Source organism: Penicillium lagena (assembly GCF_028827675.1).
Source record: "Penicillium lagena strain IBT 129212 chromosome Unknown utg000001l_segment0_segment0, whole genome shotgun sequence".
Classification (NCBI taxonomy): domain Eukaryota; kingdom Fungi; phylum Ascomycota; class Eurotiomycetes; order Eurotiales; family Aspergillaceae; genus Penicillium; species Penicillium lagena.
Genome location: NW_026623222.1, coordinates 3,744,282 through 3,761,228, shown reverse-complemented (window position 1 = coordinate 3,761,228; position 16,947 = coordinate 3,744,282). Strand labels below are relative to the sequence as shown.

At 50.4% G+C, this 16,947-nt stretch overlaps 10 protein-coding genes across 10 annotated transcripts; 9 read left to right on the top strand and 1 right to left on the bottom strand.

The window, feature by feature from the left end:
* Positions 1 to 136: 136 nt before the first annotated feature.
* N7510_001653 (uncharacterized protein) lies at positions 137 to 494 on the top strand (the record flags this gene model as incomplete). The annotated part of the gene is made up of 2 exons (XM_056973580.1): positions 137 to 251; positions 361 to 494. 2 exons carry the CDS (start codon positions 137 to 139, stop codon positions 492 to 494), a joined length of 249 nt encoding a protein of 82 aa, XP_056838697.1.
* A 25-nt stretch (positions 495 to 519) lies between these two features.
* On the top strand, positions 520 to 792 carry N7510_001652 (uncharacterized protein; the record flags this gene model as incomplete). Its single annotated transcript, XM_056973579.1, has 1 exon — positions 520 to 792. The coding sequence occupies one exon, from the start codon at positions 520 to 522 to the stop codon at positions 790 to 792; it is 273 nt and encodes a 90-aa protein (XP_056838696.1).
* Positions 793 to 1,111: 319 nt separating this feature from the next.
* N7510_001651 (GFA family protein) lies at positions 1,112 to 1,518 on the top strand (the record flags this gene model as incomplete). Its single annotated transcript, XM_056973578.1, has 2 exons — positions 1,112 to 1,232; positions 1,289 to 1,518. The coding sequence occupies 2 exons, from the start codon at positions 1,112 to 1,114 to the stop codon at positions 1,516 to 1,518; spliced, it is 351 nt and encodes a 116-aa protein (XP_056838695.1).
* A 400-nt stretch (positions 1,519 to 1,918) lies between these two features.
* Positions 1,919 to 3,282, top strand: N7510_001650 (putative citrate synthase; the record flags this gene model as incomplete). Its single annotated transcript, XM_056973577.1, has 2 exons — positions 1,919 to 2,348; positions 2,552 to 3,282. 2 exons carry the CDS (start codon positions 1,919 to 1,921, stop codon positions 3,280 to 3,282), a joined length of 1,161 nt encoding a protein of 386 aa, XP_056838694.1.
* Positions 3,283 to 4,027: 745 nt separating this feature from the next.
* Positions 4,028 to 6,233, top strand: N7510_001649 (MFS transporter; the record flags this gene model as incomplete). Its single annotated transcript, XM_056973576.1, has 3 exons — positions 4,028 to 4,879; positions 4,947 to 5,148; positions 5,587 to 6,233. The coding sequence occupies 3 exons, from the start codon at positions 4,028 to 4,030 to the stop codon at positions 6,231 to 6,233; spliced, it is 1,701 nt and encodes a 566-aa protein (XP_056838693.1).
* A 1,081-nt stretch (positions 6,234 to 7,314) lies between these two features.
* On the top strand, positions 7,315 to 8,715 carry N7510_001648 (uncharacterized protein; the record flags this gene model as incomplete). The annotated part of the gene is made up of 2 exons (XM_056973575.1): positions 7,315 to 7,573; positions 7,628 to 8,715. The coding sequence occupies 2 exons, from the start codon at positions 7,315 to 7,317 to the stop codon at positions 8,713 to 8,715; spliced, it is 1,347 nt and encodes a 448-aa protein (XP_056838692.1).
* Positions 8,716 to 10,765: 2,050 nt separating this feature from the next.
* On the top strand, positions 10,766 to 11,824 carry N7510_001647 (S-adenosyl-L-methionine-dependent methyltransferase; the record flags this gene model as incomplete). Its single annotated transcript, XM_056973574.1, has 3 exons — positions 10,766 to 11,228; positions 11,304 to 11,615; positions 11,712 to 11,824. 3 exons carry the CDS (start codon positions 10,766 to 10,768, stop codon positions 11,822 to 11,824), a joined length of 888 nt encoding a protein of 295 aa, XP_056838691.1.
* Positions 11,825 to 12,281: 457 nt separating this feature from the next.
* N7510_001646 (uncharacterized protein) lies at positions 12,282 to 12,821 on the top strand (the record flags this gene model as incomplete). Its single annotated transcript, XM_056973573.1, has 1 exon — positions 12,282 to 12,821. The coding sequence occupies one exon, from the start codon at positions 12,282 to 12,284 to the stop codon at positions 12,819 to 12,821; it is 540 nt and encodes a 179-aa protein (XP_056838690.1).
* Positions 12,822 to 13,056: 235 nt separating this feature from the next.
* N7510_001645 (YbhB/YbcL family Raf kinase inhibitor-like protein) lies at positions 13,057 to 13,689 on the bottom strand (the record flags this gene model as incomplete). Its single annotated transcript, XM_056973572.1, has 1 exon — positions 13,057 to 13,689. The coding sequence occupies one exon, from the start codon at positions 13,687 to 13,689 to the stop codon at positions 13,057 to 13,059; it is 633 nt and encodes a 210-aa protein (XP_056838689.1).
* A 356-nt stretch (positions 13,690 to 14,045) lies between these two features.
* Positions 14,046 to 15,996, top strand: N7510_001644 (uncharacterized protein; the record flags this gene model as incomplete). Its single annotated transcript, XM_056973571.1, has 3 exons — positions 14,046 to 14,214; positions 14,274 to 14,536; positions 14,626 to 15,996. 3 exons carry the CDS (start codon positions 14,046 to 14,048, stop codon positions 15,994 to 15,996), a joined length of 1,803 nt encoding a protein of 600 aa, XP_056838688.1.
* Positions 15,997 to 16,947: the final 951 nt, after the last annotated feature.

Here is a 16,947-nt window from a genome sequence, read left to right as displayed (position 1 = left end):
TTCGTCACTACATGGCAACGCCACCCTTGAGCGGCAAACCGCCATCGGGTGTGTTCACCGTGACATCACCGCTACTACCTATATTAGCCCCCGGATCTCTTCTCCAGCATCCAGACAAAGCAAATTTGCACCCGCCATGAGTTTCAACATCCCTAGCATCAACGAACTCAAGCGTGCCGCCGAATGCGGGCAACGCATCACACCCGAGGATGTGTCAATGATTTCGCAAGCGGAAACCGAGCTGGCGGGCAGTGGGCCAGTTCGGGGCGGACCAGCCGGTAGGTCTTGAGAGAATTTGATTTTGCTACAAATATGGAAGCAGGGCAAGTCAAGGGACGGCAAGGTGACCCGGGAACACAGCCACGGCGCAGAGCCTGTCGATGCGCCAGATGAACTTCGATACCAAGCTCGACGAGGTGTCGCGTAAGCCGCAGAGCCATATTACGCAGGAGGATGCGCGGGAGATCCAAGCCACCGAGGTATGGAAGGATTGATCAAGGGTGATATGTGGTGGGGGACATGACTTACCCAGTCTTTCTTCTTCAGGGCCGCGCCTTCAATCGACCCCCCGGGGTGGGCTCCGTCTCGGCGCAGGTGCGGTCCATCGCCAATCGCAACGAAGCCTTGGGTCTACCCCCGGTCGCGGCGGATGTGCCTGTGTATGTGACCAAGGAGGATGCACGGATTGCGCAGCGGAACGAGTCCCTGCTGTATGGTGGACAGAACCCGAGGGCCGGAATGGCGGCACAGATGCAGGTGAGTGGAGGCGTGAGAAGCGGTGGACGAGGCTGATGATGGTGGAGAGTGCGGCGGATAAGATGGAACATGCCCGGCGGCGGGGGCAGTGAATATAGTATCGTCGGACAGATCAATTCTGGCCTGACCCGACCGAGTGGATCTGGACTGGGGAGCTTACTCTGTTCCAACTGCGCCTGACTGGTCTGGCGCAGTGGAGCTCCCGCAATTTGTCATGGACTTGCAGTACGAATTTGGAATCGAGGACGAATTTGGAATCGGAAAACACATGACGCAATGCATTGATCAATTCTCTTAAATACTCTCGTCGCTCACTCTCAAGGTCCCCATTCTCCCAAGTTACTCTCTCTCCATCATGCCTCTCACCGGTCACTGTCTCTGTAAAGCGGTCACGTACTCCGCTGACGTCGACCAGCCTATCATCACCGGCTACGACCACTGTGATGACTGCCAGCGCCAGTCCGGCTCCACCTACTGTATGCACGCGCTGGCCCTGCGCAAAAAAACTAAATAATTACTGACTTTTATCCAGCCTTGGTCGCTGTCGTGCCCAAGGCGAAGCTGACCATCAATGGCCCCGTCAAGACATGGTCCGGCAAGGGTAGCTCCGGCAAGGCCGTCCACCGCCTTTTCTGCTCTGAGTGCGGCTCGCCCATTGCCCATGATCCCGATGCGGCGCCGGAGATTATTGCTCTGAAGGCTGGCACGCTCGATACGGAAATCAAGAAGAACCTCAAGCCGGTATGTAGCGGACAGATTTGACTGACATCAACGCTAATGATTGCATGCAGGATACTGAGATCTGGACTGTCAGCAAGCTTCCTTTCTGCCAGGAACACCTGGCCAAGCCATTCAAGCATATGCCGGAGTAAAAACGCGGAGGGAGTTATGAAAGATGGGAGTACCAGACGGGAGGCATTCTCATGACGGATTTCGAAACGCAACAAAAGAATAGTGAACTAGCTCAATATGACTGACCTTATTCACGTACCTCAATCGTTGGCCTGGTCTCTACATTACCAGATTACCTTACCCCGAACCTACCTAGGTGATTCACAAGCGCAACAGTATAGGTGTCACAGAAACACGGTGACATTAGCTACCGTCCCAATCGCCATCGGGTATAAGATCCTAGGGCGTGGGTTGGTATCCCATGCCCCAGATGGCCAGCTCTCACCAGCGTCAATCATGTCGACCGGCACACTTTTTATCCACGACTCGCGCACTGATCTCCACTATGAGATCCCCATTCACCGCAATGCAGTGCGAGCAACAGATCTCCAGCGCATCCGCGCCCCATCTGCGGGCACAGACCGAGGAGACCAAGTTGGCCACGGATTGCGAGTCCATGACCCAGGCTTGCAAAACACCACGGTGGTGGAGTCTGCGATCAGCTTCTCGTGAGCTTGCGGCGGCTGTGATGCGGGTCTGCGCAGTGTTGACCATACCATCCATATTTAGTGACCACGAGCGAGGACGTTTGCTTTTTCATGGATACACCCTCGAGCAGCTATGGGACGCTGACTTTGAGGGCATGTTCCACCTACTGGTCTGGGGCACGTATCCGACGGCGCATCAGCGGGCGGAATTAAGTCGGACGCTGGCTCAACATATGCTGGAGATTCCAGATTCAGTGCTTAAAACTATCCAGAATTTGCTGTATGGATTTCTTACCTTTACCCGCATTCACGATGGATCGTATATGCGAGCCCGTCTAACCATAACCCCAGACCAACTACAAGCCCATTGCCGCTCATACTGGCCGGCTTAGCAGCCTACCTATCCAGCGTCCCAGAATCCATCCCCGCCTCATCCGATGCGAGCCTCTACCAGAAGAACATTGACCGTGTTGACCAGATGATCTTAAAAACCACTGCAGCCTACGCCGTGATATTCGCCCTCGTCTACTGCCACCGCAAAGGCATTCCGTGGCAACCCGCCTCCCTCAGCCAGACCTACTACGAGAATCTGTTCACCATGTGCAGCATGCTAGACCTAACGACTCATCGTCCGGACCCCGTGCGGCTGGCATGTTTCCGCCGCTTCGCCATGCTCAACGCAGACCATGGAATGGCACTCTCTGTCTTCTCTAGTCTCGTCACGGCGTCCTCCTTGACAGATCCAGTCTCGTGCCTGATGTCCGCTGTCAGCGCGGCTCATGGCCCGCTCCATTTCGGCGCGACGGAGTCTGCACAGCGTGCACTGCGCGAGATTGGGGACCCATCACGCGTGCCTGCCTTTATTGAGGAGGTTAAAGCCGGAAAACGCAAATTATTCGGCTACGGCCACCGCTCGTACAAGGGTATGGATCCGCGCGTTCCTCCCATTCGCAACATTTTGAATGATCTGGCGCCGGAATCGAACCCGCTGCTTAAAATAGCCGAAGCTATTGAACTGGCTGCAGGCAGGGATGATTACTTCCTCTCTCGTGGGCTGTATCCGAATGCCGATTTTTATGGAAACTTCGTCTTCACTGGCATGTTTGTAGACCCTCACATAGATGGTGGCGTGACGGCGATGTGCTAACGTAGATCTGGCTGATGTTTCGCATAGTGGGTTCGAGCCTGAGATCATCCCAGCGGCTATGCTCTCGCATCGGATCATGGGAATCATGGCCCATTGGCGTGAATACATGGGTCTGTACACCTCATAGCATAAATCGTCCGCAAGTCTCGGCAACTTCTTTGCTGACCAGGTGTAACTAGTCACTCGCGGCAAGATCTTTCGTCCGTCCCATATCTATACTGGTAGTACAACCCCTAGGTTGGACGCTGTCGCGAAGATTTAGTCGTCTGGATGGGGGTTTGCTCTGCGAGCTGGTCTCTTCAGAGTCTATCTATATTCTTTGCTACTTGCTACCTACTCTTCAATCAAGATTTTATGATTGTATGATTGTATTTCATCACACATATGATTCTTAGTGTCACGCTTCTCTCATCATGCAACCGATCACAGATGAATGTCTGTCTAGCACCGACAGCAAAGCCCACAATAGAACGCCTTTGCTGCGGTCTACCAATGATCGATATTCCGTTTTCACAACCACTCAAAAACGACTGATTATAGTGACCGCAGCGCTAGCCTCAAGCTTCTCCCCCTTGTCTGCAAATATCTACTACCCGGCCTTGAATTCCATTGCCAAAGATTTGCATGTCGGTCCCTCTCAGATAAACCTGACAATTACAACGTACATGGTATGGCCTTCATGTCACTATCAGGCAGACAACTAACTTTCTGGGTATAGATATGCCAGGGCCTCGCACCAGCTTTCATGGGCTCGTTAGCCGACCAAGCAGGCCGCCGACCAGCCTACATCTGCTGTTTCGTAGTATACATCGTGGGCAACATTGCTCTTGCCCTCCAGCGCCACTTTCCTGCGCTGCTGATCCTCCGCGCCGTTCAGAGCAGCGGCAGTAGCGGAACAGTTGCCTTGGCATCCGCCGTTGCAGCGGATATCATCACACCCCGGGAGCGAGGCTACTATATGGGACTTGCGTCGCTTGGGAATATTCTGGCCCCTTCTCTTGGCCCTATTCTCGGTGGCCTCTTGAGCCAGTATTTGGGATGGCCGGCAATATTTTGGTTTTTAGCCATTGCAGCCGCTGCCTTCTTTGTGCTCCTGCTTCTGTTTTTCCCTGAAACCTGTCGAGCTATTGTTGGGGATGGATCAACCACAGCATTGGGGTTGAATAGGACCTTTTGGAGTTATATGAAGCAACCTTTGAATCAAGAAGCTGACAGCTTCCCCCGTCAGTCTCCTCAACAGCGAAGAAAATGGACCATCTTGAATCCATGGTTCGCATTGCGACTGTTTTCTCATCGTCCGGTTGGCCTAATCTTGTTGGTGAACGGAGTTATTTTCGCAAGCTACTATGCTGTCACTGCGGGTGTTGCTTCACTCTTTAAGGCGCTTTACAACCTCCACGATCTCGGTATAGGGCTGAGCTTTATACCCGCCGGACTAGGCTCGCTGGTTAGTGCAACTACTAATGGCGTGTTGGTAGACTGGAATTATAGACGAATGTACGCAAAAATAGGCCAGCCAGTGCGTAGGCACCAGCGGGAAGACATCTCCGAGTTCTCAATTGAGCAGGCTAGGCTACAAATCGGCTTTCCTATGACGGTACGTCTTACTATATATTACGTATGTCCTGCTCTTCTGTTTTCAGATGTTGATATACCCGACGTAGATGTTTGCCGCCGGCTCGATCACGGTTTACGGGACCCTTCTGGCGCACGGAGCTCCATTGTGGGCTGCTCTTTCGATGATATTTTTCATTTGCTTCTTCATCACCGCCGCATACAATGTTATGAACGTCCTGATTGTGGACCTGTACTACACAACTCCGGCCACAGCCATGGCCGCGAACAACCTGGTGCGCTGTTTTCTCGGTGCGGGTGCCGCCGCTGCGGTGAATCCATTAATTCGACGAGTAGGTGTGCAGTATACATATATCCTCGTGTCCAGCGTTGTGATGGCCGTGATTCCCTTGCTCATGCTTGTTTATTCTAAGGGCTGGGCGTGGCGACGGGCACAATTGAACTCGTCGCCCTAGAAAACTGCCCCGGGGAATGCTGGCTGCTCTACACGAAATCTTAAGTGGTGCAACAGAATAAAGTTCCGTAGTCGGTATATAATCGCAGGACAGGGTGGTACATACAGACGAAGATGATTGAACTTTTCATGCGTTGCAGTCTATATAACGGAAACCACTTAACATTTTCACATTCAATCCAGTCGTATATTTGTTGACAATAATGTTCTGGGTGTGGATTATATGGTTTCTTACAGCCAGCACGACAAAGCAATATCCACTCTTGTCCGTGCAGCAACTCCAGGTTCGTTATCCTGGAGAAATGGTGGTCTGGCCAGGAATGACATTGAATGCCCAAGGTACGAAGACAATCCGGAATACCTGCCGAGTCTTGCTAACTGTGTATCAGATACTAAGACAGTTCCCGATATTGGTCATGCCGGCCTGCACTGCAACACACGCTACCTGATCCTTTTCCTCGATCTCGACGTCATGATCTCCGGCACCGCAATCCAGACTGTCGTCTTGCACTGGTACCAGTCAGACCTCATAGTCAACTGCACAGAAACAGACTCATCGGGTTATCTGGTGCCGTCCGATGGTAGTGGTGGACTGTCTTCACTCATCGCCGAATATATTGGACCTCAGCCCCCTCCCGGCTCGCACCACCGTTACGTCTATCTCTTGTATGCGCAGCCATTGAATTATTGCTTTCCAGCTTGTTTTTCGCACATTCCGCCGGAGAACATGGCCGCGCGTGCTGGGTTCGATGTGAGGCAGTTTATGCAGGCGGCCGGATTGGATGTCCCGCTCGCGGTAAATTATTTCTTCGGTCGAAATGACAGCTCCGGCGGGTCATCTCGGACTTGGCAGAGTGCAACGACGACATCATTCCAATCGGTGACCTGCGACCCAGCTCCTACTGAGGCAATGTGGAAATGAGGCTGGAAATACAAGGCGTCCCTTAGGGCAGGTTCGCTATGTGCTAGACAGAGACTTGCATCAAGCCTTTTATTGTTTCTGACTTGCATCTAGCAGAGCATTCGTTTGTGGATATCTACCCCTCTGTCTCGAACGTATGATGTTTTGATACTTGATCCTACTATTGAGTCGATGTTAGACGCTAGACAGTGTATGTTTTGGACTCTTCCTGGTAGGAAGCTCTAGGCAACATACGACATCCCTACCACCTTTTCCTTGAGTTATCAGGTCTAAGTACTGGTTTCGACAGTTTGTCAAGATGTACCGAAAAGGACAGTTAGATGCCCAGATGTGAGGTTTATATTCACAAATAATCGAAAGGCTAATTGCCTTCCAGAAAATTTATATGCTCCCATTTAGCCCCCGCTACGTATGACTTTCAGATTCGGAGTAAGTCTCTTAGCAACGAGAATATGACCGGAACAGGGCGATCGTGGAAGAAATTGCAATACCATACAGCTGCATAACTACAAACCAAACGATTGTCAATTCCCCACCTTCCAGCTCTGCCGTCCCCTCAGATTGAGACTTTGCGGTCGATGGCGTTATGGTGAGGCACAAGTAGTACTCCTGTATGCTCGGGTAGGACAGGATTCACTTGTGATAAAGGACCCTGCAGGATGTAACTCTCCACCGTCCCGGCTTGTCGTGCAATCGTGGCAGCCCACTTTACACTGTAAAAGGTATAATGGCTTGTGAAGCGAGCTTAATTGCAGCCTATTGATATCTTATTCTTAAACTGGATTGGGTGCCTTGACGAAGTAGATCTATCGAGGTGCACCGTGCGTAACAAGCTCATGACTCCTTCATATGAGACAAGGGCATTCATACCATCTAGAGCCCCTGATCAACGGAATTCTCAAGAATCGCTTGATTAATTATGAGTATGTCAAAGTCATCAAAGGCAAATGCCAGTACGCTTCCAAAGAGTGTCAAAGTACGCTCTACCTGCAACGCTTGCCAACAGGCCAAGATTCGCTGCAGCCATGAGAAGCCCACTTGCCGTCGGTGTCAGAAGCACAAGATCGATTGTGTATACAGCATGTCCAGACGGCTAGGACGACCAGCGAAGAAAAGAGATTCTCAGTCACGGCTAAGAGAAAACTATAACAGTCCCGCCCAACAGCAGCCAGCATTGGACTACCAGGAGCACGAAAAGAAGGCGCCAAAGGTGGCAAAGAGAAAACACCACCACGCAAGCACAGAGGCCGGGACTCAGACGCCAAATCAGGGCATGAAGAGCGTCTCCGAGGAAATTGGGAACAAAGTGCATACGCCAATGATTTCTGACGAAATTTCCAGTTAGTGACGTTAGTGTTTAATTGTCGTGCAAAAGACTAACTTCAACGAACTAGTATTTGATATGGACATTGCATCCGAAGTCTGGTTGCAAGAATTGATGTCGGCTCAATTCAACGAACCTGTCATGAATTCCATTGACACCGTAGATGATAACGAAAATATCGACCTTGATGATCTCATTGATCCAGTTGATAACTCCAAATACCCAGGTCCATTTGTTGGCTATTCTGGCACGGACTCGTTTCCTTCATCGATTATGATGGTATCTGAACCATCGTCAGTGAATCCAGTTGCAAGCAATTGTCTTACCGGTTTCCAAGGACCTCAGGACGCGGCGGGAGTACCGTCAATTTCTCAACAGCTGGATTCCTTTTCTTCATTCTACACATCGAGTATGGAACGAAAAGAAACACAGTCTCAATCAGACCTATGGGCCATGAGCGGCGTCCCAAATTCAAGCATATTCATGGACTCATACAATCACAAAAATCCATTTGAATCCCCAGAAGATAGTATGTACTCTTCGGAGGAACTTGAGACTGAGTTGATACCGGCAACGCCAAAAGGCTGCAGTTGTACACCGGACACCTGGTCAATAGGGGAGTTGGTCCGAGCTGGGCTGGAGCAGAGTAAAGAGGAGACCGATATTGATAGTCTTTTGGCATACGAAAAGGAGCTTCAGCGACAAGCAGAATCGATTCTGCGATGCAGAGTTTGCTTGAAAACAGAGTCTCGCGCTAATCTGCTCATGATCTTTATTGTGAGCATTGATAGCCTCTTGACCACGCTAGAGACAACTGCAACATCTGCCAAATCGTATCTACAAGAAGACGAAGTTCTTTCGAATTTACAGTGCGGGATCAGGAAACAGAGAGATTCCCAGAACTGTCTTGGCTTTCACACGGAAGCGTGCCCTTTACTTGTGGGAACTTTTCAAGTTCCCATGGAAGACAAGACTTGGTTCATCTGGCGCATGCTGCAGACACGACTATCTATGCTGCTATCCACAATTCGGCGCATTCGGGCTTATATACAAGATCTCTTCACCACCACGCCTTATAGGGGTCGATTGATGATGATCATGGAGACAGACCGACGGCTGCAGTTGGTTTTAATGAAGATCAGAGGGTTGACTGGTTGATATGAAATCAGTGCTGGGAATCTTGTAGATTCCAGTGTAACTGCATTGCATAGTTAGATGAATATAGCTGGTTGTTAGGGAAGGGCGAAGCCATTCAGGGGGAAGACTGCTCTAGCATGGTAGAATGGATTCTCGGGGCGATGGGTAAATAGTCGCCATGGCGTCACGCAGGAATTATGGCGATAAAATGTTCTGCCTGATCTGCTAATAGAAGAGTGCAAAAGTCTGTCAACTTGCCAAGGAAGCCTGTGAAGTGTGACTTTGCCTGGACCCTGCAGATTAAAGACGAATTCAACGACAGAGGCCCTCGGCCATTCACGCTGGGAGCAAGCCGGTAAGAAAAGTCAATGATCATCCACTCACGTACGTCAATGACGCAGTAGTGTAATGACTGGTGTTCCATAACTGAAGCAGCTGCACTAGCGGTAATTTTCGAAAATAAAGAAGATGTTCACTCAACCTCCAATTTCGCTGATACTGCTACAGTGACATTGGAAATTTGCTTCTATACTTTACACAGAGAAACTAACTGAAACCATAACACCAAGGAAATGGTCTAGCCTATCTAGACTTGCATCAAATCATAATCTTTGTGATTCCAGCGCGGAGCCCCTGTTAGAGATGATGCCATCCCCCAGCTTCGTTCCCACGAGCTATCATGACTTTAAATTTTAGAGGATTTTCTAAAGACCCTTCAGGTGAGATGGACTTGGTGATATTTCATACGAAGGTTTAGCTTGCGAGGTTGATTGGACGGTTAGGGTTCTGCATGATTTTCAAACCGGCGGTTTTGTTTATACGGAATGGTGGATGCGTGTCAGCAACTCAAATCACCACTTTCTCACCTGCGAGGTATTTGACTTTGTGAAAATTACAATTCTTGAAAAATATGGGTGCCATTTAACTTGACTTATAAATAAATACCATTTCGTTTTGTGAGGCCCAAATATTATGCTCTTTCCACTGGTTCGAGCAGACTCGTCGGTCAAAAATCTTTTGCTTCCACTAAATTTTACGGTTCCAACCTACATTTAAAAACAAACCTCGCAGTGGCCCAAATTCGAGACAGTAAAATAATTAATTATTTCAAGCCTTATGTCCTCTCTGGTATAGTGGCAAGGATAAGTTCGTTCTCTGTCATAGACCGCTTTGGAAAGGGTTAGGTTCGCATTGTAGCGCTTATCATGATTATCCGGATTTGGCAATCCATTCGACGCCAATGCCGACCAATGCGAGAGCTCTCAGTTCAAAAAGTTAAGTTCACACAACCGCACTAACGCCTAATTCACATGCTAGAAACAACTGCACATTATCTCCAATGTATGGTTGCTCCGAAATGGTTGGCTATCGCTGGTCGACCTGCATTTGGGTCGCGGGGAAGTTTCAAACATAGTCCTCTGACTATAACAGACGCAACTGTAACTCGAAAACCAATGAGACCCTCCTACTCCCCCCTGCGCTCGGGTAATGCTTACTGGAATTCTTGTATATATTACAGTTCCAATTCTTAGTCTCGCGTATAAATATGCGTTCCCCCAAGCCACGCTGTTCCAAGTCTCCCCACCCTTCATAGCAAAATTCATGACTTCATAAAGAGATTTTGGAGTACTTCCTTGTATTTGGGACAAAATGACAGAAAACGTCGAGATTGACAGCATTTCCAACCTCATTTCGCAATTGAGCAAGGCTGAACTCTCAATTCAAGACGGGGAGACAAGGCTCAGGCTACTATTACTGGCACGCCAACTGACGGAAGCTCTTCAAACTCCTCCCGAGAGGGCCTTTGATGTTTGCTTTTCGGCACGTCTTGTATCCCCATATCAGGCGCCAGAGTGCTAACATAAACGAAACGATTAGTTCGCGCTCTTACCATGTGCATACGTCGCAGCAGATCTGGGGATCTTTGAGTTGATCCAATCTGCTGGGCCGCAAACCGCCAGCGAGCTTGCCCAGAGTACTGGAGCTGACCCTCTGTTATTATGTGAGCTCCCGGGCGTTTTCATGGACTAGCTCTATAGTATCAAGATCTCATATTATCGCAGTGCGAATCATGAGAGTCCTTGCCGCGAACCGAATTTTCACCGAGCTAGCCGGGCCGGAGACCAAGTTTGCCCCAACATCACTCTCAAATATCTTTAGTGTCCCAGCGCTCTGCAACGGTATTAAACACTGTTTTGATCTGGGCTACCGCGGTGGGGCTAGGTTTCCGTCTTATGCCCGAGAGACGAAGTACCGTGCGTTGGAGGACGAGCTCGACAGTCCGTTCCAATACGCCTTTCAGACAAAGTTGCATTGCTTCGATTGGTGGAAGGATCATCCTCGCGAAGCTTCCCAGTTCCATAGTATGATGACTGACTATAGGGCTAATCGGCCACCATGGATCTCGTTGTTTCCTATTGAAGAGTCTATCTGTACTGATGTCATTGGTAAACAGGAGGTTTTGTTGGTCGATATCGGTGGCGGATTTGGACACGATCTCATGCTATTTCGGAATCGATGCCCAGATATCAAAGGTATGCAAAATTTTAAGGCTTTTCCTATGTTGACTTGCAGCGTCCCTCCGTTAACACCGGCTTTGACTTTTAAAGGTCGATTGATTCTCCAAGATCAACCAGATGTGATCGATGCAATCCCAAAAGACAGCCTCCATCCAACAATCGAAGTAACAAAACATGATTTCTTCCAACCCCAACCGATCAAAGGCGCGCGAGTTTACTTCCTGAAGCATGTGCTACACGACTGGCCCAACCCCAAGGCCCTGATTATTCTACGCAATCTCGTGACTGCGATGAACGAATACTCTAAATTAATCATCATCGAGAACGTGCTTCCAGAAGCTGGACCTCTTCCAATTCCTACGGCTGGCTTGGACTTCATCTTGATGATCGGATTTGCTGCAAGTATGGCACCGATTTCTTAGAAAACCTCTAGTTCATTTTCAGTCATATACTCCATCTTCCTCAATCTCTATTGTATACTGACCGTCGATTTTCCAGTGGAGAGAACTAAGGAGCAATGGGAAGAGTTGCTGACCGAAGCAGGGCTGAAGATCACAAGACAATGGGTGAAAGAGGATGGAGACGGCGTTCTAGAAGTTATGTTGGCGTGATTTATTGTCTTTTTCAAGCAAAAGAGACAGATAGCCCGTATTAGTTTATCCCCTTCTCTTTCATGAATTGTTCCCCCAAGTCAAACTTGAACACTCGTTTAATTTTGGTTATTGAAAACTCCTGCTCATATGTAATCGTATCTGCTAACAGTAACAAATGAGTGATTGTTATAATATTTGTATTTCCACAGGTAAACATAAAAAAAAAAAATCCAAGGCTGCCACTAAACTCTAATTGGGTCTGTCTATATCAAGTTTAGCGTATCTCGATCTGGGGTTCCATACAAACTCTCTGTGTAAACATGGATGCCGATTTCAAATACTAGTGTACCTCAATGGATGCCAAACAGCCATCAAGACTGGCCAGATCAACTTAACTCCCGGTGAGCTTCATTTTCGGAGGACCACCATGAATTCCGAAAGGAAATGTCGATGTTCCATGGATGCCCTGCAAATCATGACGGAATTGGGAAATGTCCATACGGTAGTTGATGTGGAAACCATTTTGGAACTGGTCCACCGTGTCTGTCAGCAGGGCTCCGTTATGGTCAACTGTACCTACTGCGTTAAGACCCCCCAGCCATCGATAGTGACTTTACCCGCACTGTCCGAGCAGTGCCTGGCTTTATTCGAAGTCGTGTGCGCCGCATATGACATCTCGACCCAGCCAGCTCTCTTCGACCCCAGCGTCCTCGCATTCGAGCAGCCTCCGGGCCCCTTCGTCTGTATCCGAAGTAAAGTCGTACTTGGCCAAACCGAGCTCGATGAAGATGAGGCCCAACTGTTAGTTCGCACACTCCTCGGCCGCACACTGATGCGCTTGGTGGAGCTGATGGAGGGCTTAAAAGAAATTGTGCGCGTGTTATTGGAGAGTGCACAACATAGCCGCACGTGCACCGCCGCGCTGAGGGCCTGCGAAGCTTCTCTCGAGTGTACCATTGGGCGGTTGACCGTCTTCATGCAACAGATCGACGTTGAATGTAGTGGACTAGCCTGAAGAGAAACCCCAGCGATGAAAACACGGATTGAACGTTGGATATGAGACTGATATAAGAAGTAGGTAGACCGTGTATGCATATCATTGACTCCAAGACCCGTGCCAGGGACAATTCGTGAGAACAGTTGTTTAAAGAAATAAAAAGTCGCACCGCTTCGTAACACATTGGGAATCTCACGCATCCAGCTCGATTTCTCTGAATCACAAACGCTTCACCGTGACAAGTGATGGTCGCCTAGGTGGGCCAGGGCCGCTCGAAGACGCCCGTCCACTGGCCCCAGCCGATTATCTTGCCCTCCATAGCCTGCTTGATCTCCTGCTTGGTCACCTTTTCGGGGGCATCCATTTCCAGTGCAGTATTGAGAGCGATGATGGTAAACACATAGCGGTGACTTCCGTGGCCCAACGGAGCGCCTGCACCGATGTAGGGTTTACTCATGATGTTGGGAAGGAAACGCCAGCCGGCTTTGGTCCGATGAGTTTGATCGGCATCTTCGTGTGGCTGGACATCTTCTGGCATGGCGGCAGTCACAGGTGCGGGAATGGCCCAGAACAGACCGTGGTGAATGACCATGAACGGAATGGGAATGTCGATATCTTCGCAGACCAACATGTATTCCTTGACGGGTTCCGTAGACTCTGGGGCGCTCCAGTGCAGCTCCGGTAAAGCACCGCTCCGGTCCTTTGCGATCATACTGCAGCGCAGAGGCAGGCTGGAGCCGGAGGGACCACAATCGGACTCGAGAGTCATGTTCGGCTCGGGCAGGTGCTGGAATGCGGGCCAGTAGATCAGCTGGCGCGAATCATGGGCGCGAATGGGGTAGAGCAGTCGGCCGATGGCAAACTGCAGGTACTCGAGAATGGGCATAACAGCTGGGATTGGGCGAATGAAGAAGAAAAAGAGAGAAAGAATAAAAGGATATGTACGTCGTTGTTCAGCGTGGGGAAAGCGCGACCGGGCCGGTAACGGGAAGAGAAAGAAGGACGGAGCCAGAAAGGAAGAAAGAAAGAGGAGAGAGCGACGCCGACCGTGAAGTGAACACTCCACCTTCCATAAAGCCCTTCCTTGATTGGAAGTATGAGGCTGAATGGGTGACAATACAAATCCGTTGAGGCCCCACTGTTCCTGATCTGCAATGACAACATCCGCCCGCATCCGGACCACTTCTTTTCCCTGGCGCCTGCGCCGGTCGGAACATTAACCTTTCCTCTCCACCGGCCTTCATGTTTGCCTCGCTGCTGGACGCTGTCAGGGTTCCTCCGCCCACGGAGGGCGCTCAACAGCGACCTCCGCGCTATGCGGGCGAGGACACTACATCGACGAGCCGCCGCGAGATCCTGGGCTGGTATGCCTACGGGATGGCGGCGGAGGTCTTCGCGGTTTGCGGTGTAGGTTCGTATTTATTGAGATTTACACTCCAGCAAGCCCAGGAGCTAAGTGATCGCCCATAGGTTCATTTCTGCCCCTCACCCTCGAGCAACTGGCCCGTGAGCACGGCACCTTGCAGAGGAGCCGCCTGCCCTGTGTCGGCGACCAGCCCGCGAACAACAGCACGCAGCCTGGAGAGAATGAGCAGTGCCTGGTTGGCCTGCTTGGGCTCCAGATTAACACCGCGAGCTTCGCCATGTATACCTTCTCATTGGCGGTGCTTGTCCAAGCTCTGACGTTGATATCGTTCAGTGCCTTGGCGGACTACGGTATGATTGCACACTACGTACCGGCTTATCTCAGCAGCGGTATATACTTGGACCTGAGAGTTAACAACATTTGTCTCGTTGGAATGATGCAGAGAACAATCGCAAGACGCTTCTCATGACATTCGGGTTCGTCGGCTCCGCCACGAGCATGCTATTCATGTTCATTGCGCCGCCGGTGTTCTTCCTCGCCCCGATCTTGGTGGTAATAGGAGTGACCTGCCTGGGGTCGTCATTTGTGGTGCTGAACTCTTACCTCCCCGTCCTGGTCGCCAATGACCCGTCCATCCAAGGGACCAAGAAGGAGGAGGATGGCGAGGAGCTATCAGAGTTGCATCGAAACGAGGATGTGTCCGAGTGGAATTCATGGGGCGATGAGGAAGATAGTTTGGATGGCGTTGTGGAGGATCACCAACCTTCCCATGGCCCGAATTCATCATCGCCGGAGCTTGAACTATCGACCCGGATCTCATCGAAGGGAGTTGGTTTGGGGTACTCGGCCGCGGTGTTTGTGCAGTGTCTCAGTATCCTTCTGCTGGTCACTCTCTCGAAGACATCCCTAGCAAAGGCATCCGGGACGCTTCCACTCCGGTTTGTGTTGCTGCTAGTAGGGATCTGGTGGTGCGCGTTCACCTTGGTCGCTCGTCAATTGCTACGCCCTCGGCCCGGCCCAGCGTTGAGTACATCCACGCAAGATGGCTCTCATAGTCGCTGGCGGGTGTGGCTACGACTGATGGGATTTGCGTGGAAGTCCTTGTGGCGAACGGTGAAAGTGGCCATGCAGCTGCGGGAAATGCTTCTCTTTTTGGTCGCGTGGTTCCTCTTGTCTGATGCCATGGCTACCGTCTCCGGCACAGCGATACTCTTCGCTCGAACAGAATTGAAGATGAGTACGACCGCAGTCGGACTGCTCTCAATCACTGCCACTCTATCGGGCATGACTGGCGCCTTCCTGTGGCCACACGTGTCCCGTCGTTTTGGACTAGAGCCCAACCAGACCATCATCCTCTGCATCGCGCTGTTCGAGATTATCCCCCTCTACGGGATGCTTGCCTACATCCCATTTGTCAAGAACTGGGGCGTCATTGGACTACAACAGCCATGGGAGATTTTCCCCCTGGCTATTGTGCACGGGACTGTGTCAGGCGGTCTTGCGTCCTACTGTCGCTCCTTTTTCGGTCTTTTGATCCCACCCGGCAGTGAGGCGGCGTTTTATGCCCTCTATGCGGCCACGGACAAAGGGAGCTCGTTTATAGGCCCTGCCATCGTTGGGGTGCTCATTGATGCGACAGGTCAGGTGCGGTCTGGGTTTTTCTTCATCTCGGTGCTGATTGTATTACCGATCCCGCTCGTTTGGATGGTGAACGCCGATAAAGGCCGTCGCGAGGCTGTGGCTATGTCTCAGTCTCTCGATGCTTCTCGCGGGGGACCTGCAGAGGATGCCCAAGAGGTGGAAGGGCTCTTGGCCCGTCATGAATAGATTATATGAGATAGACTTATGAATATAGAGACGATTTGACCATTATCCATTGTTGAGCGTTTAGAATCAGGAGGCTCCTAGAGGTTTACCCTCTGGAATGCCCTGGCTTTGAGCGGCATGTCTTGCAAATCCATGCTTTCTATGTTCCCTATGACTTCAGTGGGATCCTGTGCTCAATCAATAATGCAATCGAAGCATGATTTGAGTCCTAGAGTCACTTGATCCATTAAGGCATTTTGCCCTTGCAGGTTCATTTCCCCCTTCGCCCTTTTTCTACGTGTTTGGATGACTTCTCTTCTTCTTCATAAAAGGGACTTTGCCGAGCAGGTTATGAGCCTGTATCCACCTGAGAGAACTTTCTCACTATGGACCTTCGTCCGATGCATTCTTTTAATATAGAGTGGACAAGTCCCCTATCAGCGTCTATATTGGCTTAACTTGTCTGGCCCACAGCGGATTGTGACGGTACTTGACGGTTACTTCCTGCGGGGTGCTCGTGGAATAGGAGCCGGAGAAATGGACTCGTCTCTTCTTAATAACGATGGCAGTGATTAGGTTCTGAGACCTCGCCAAACAATGCCCATATCAAAGTACGAATATGGATGGGGCACGCTGGCAGATGGCGGCGGTGTCTAGGTCAAATATACTGGCTATTCGGCCGTTGACGAATCTAGACAAGAAGTTTCATGGCTCGGACATCCGAGGCCCTGTTCTATTCACCCGCTTGGAGACCATAGCTAGTGGGTCCTACCCAGCGTTGAGGCGAGCGGTAGGTTATCCGAAGTTCGCACTTTAACATTATTTGGGTATATGTTCATAGTAGCACTTTTTGGCTCCATGCTTTAAATAGGTGGACACTACGATGCTATTCGGTCGTAGGGGCTGCGTGATAAAGGACGGTGTTCAGTCGGTAGAATATCAGATCTTCCGATGCGGTAAATAATAATCACA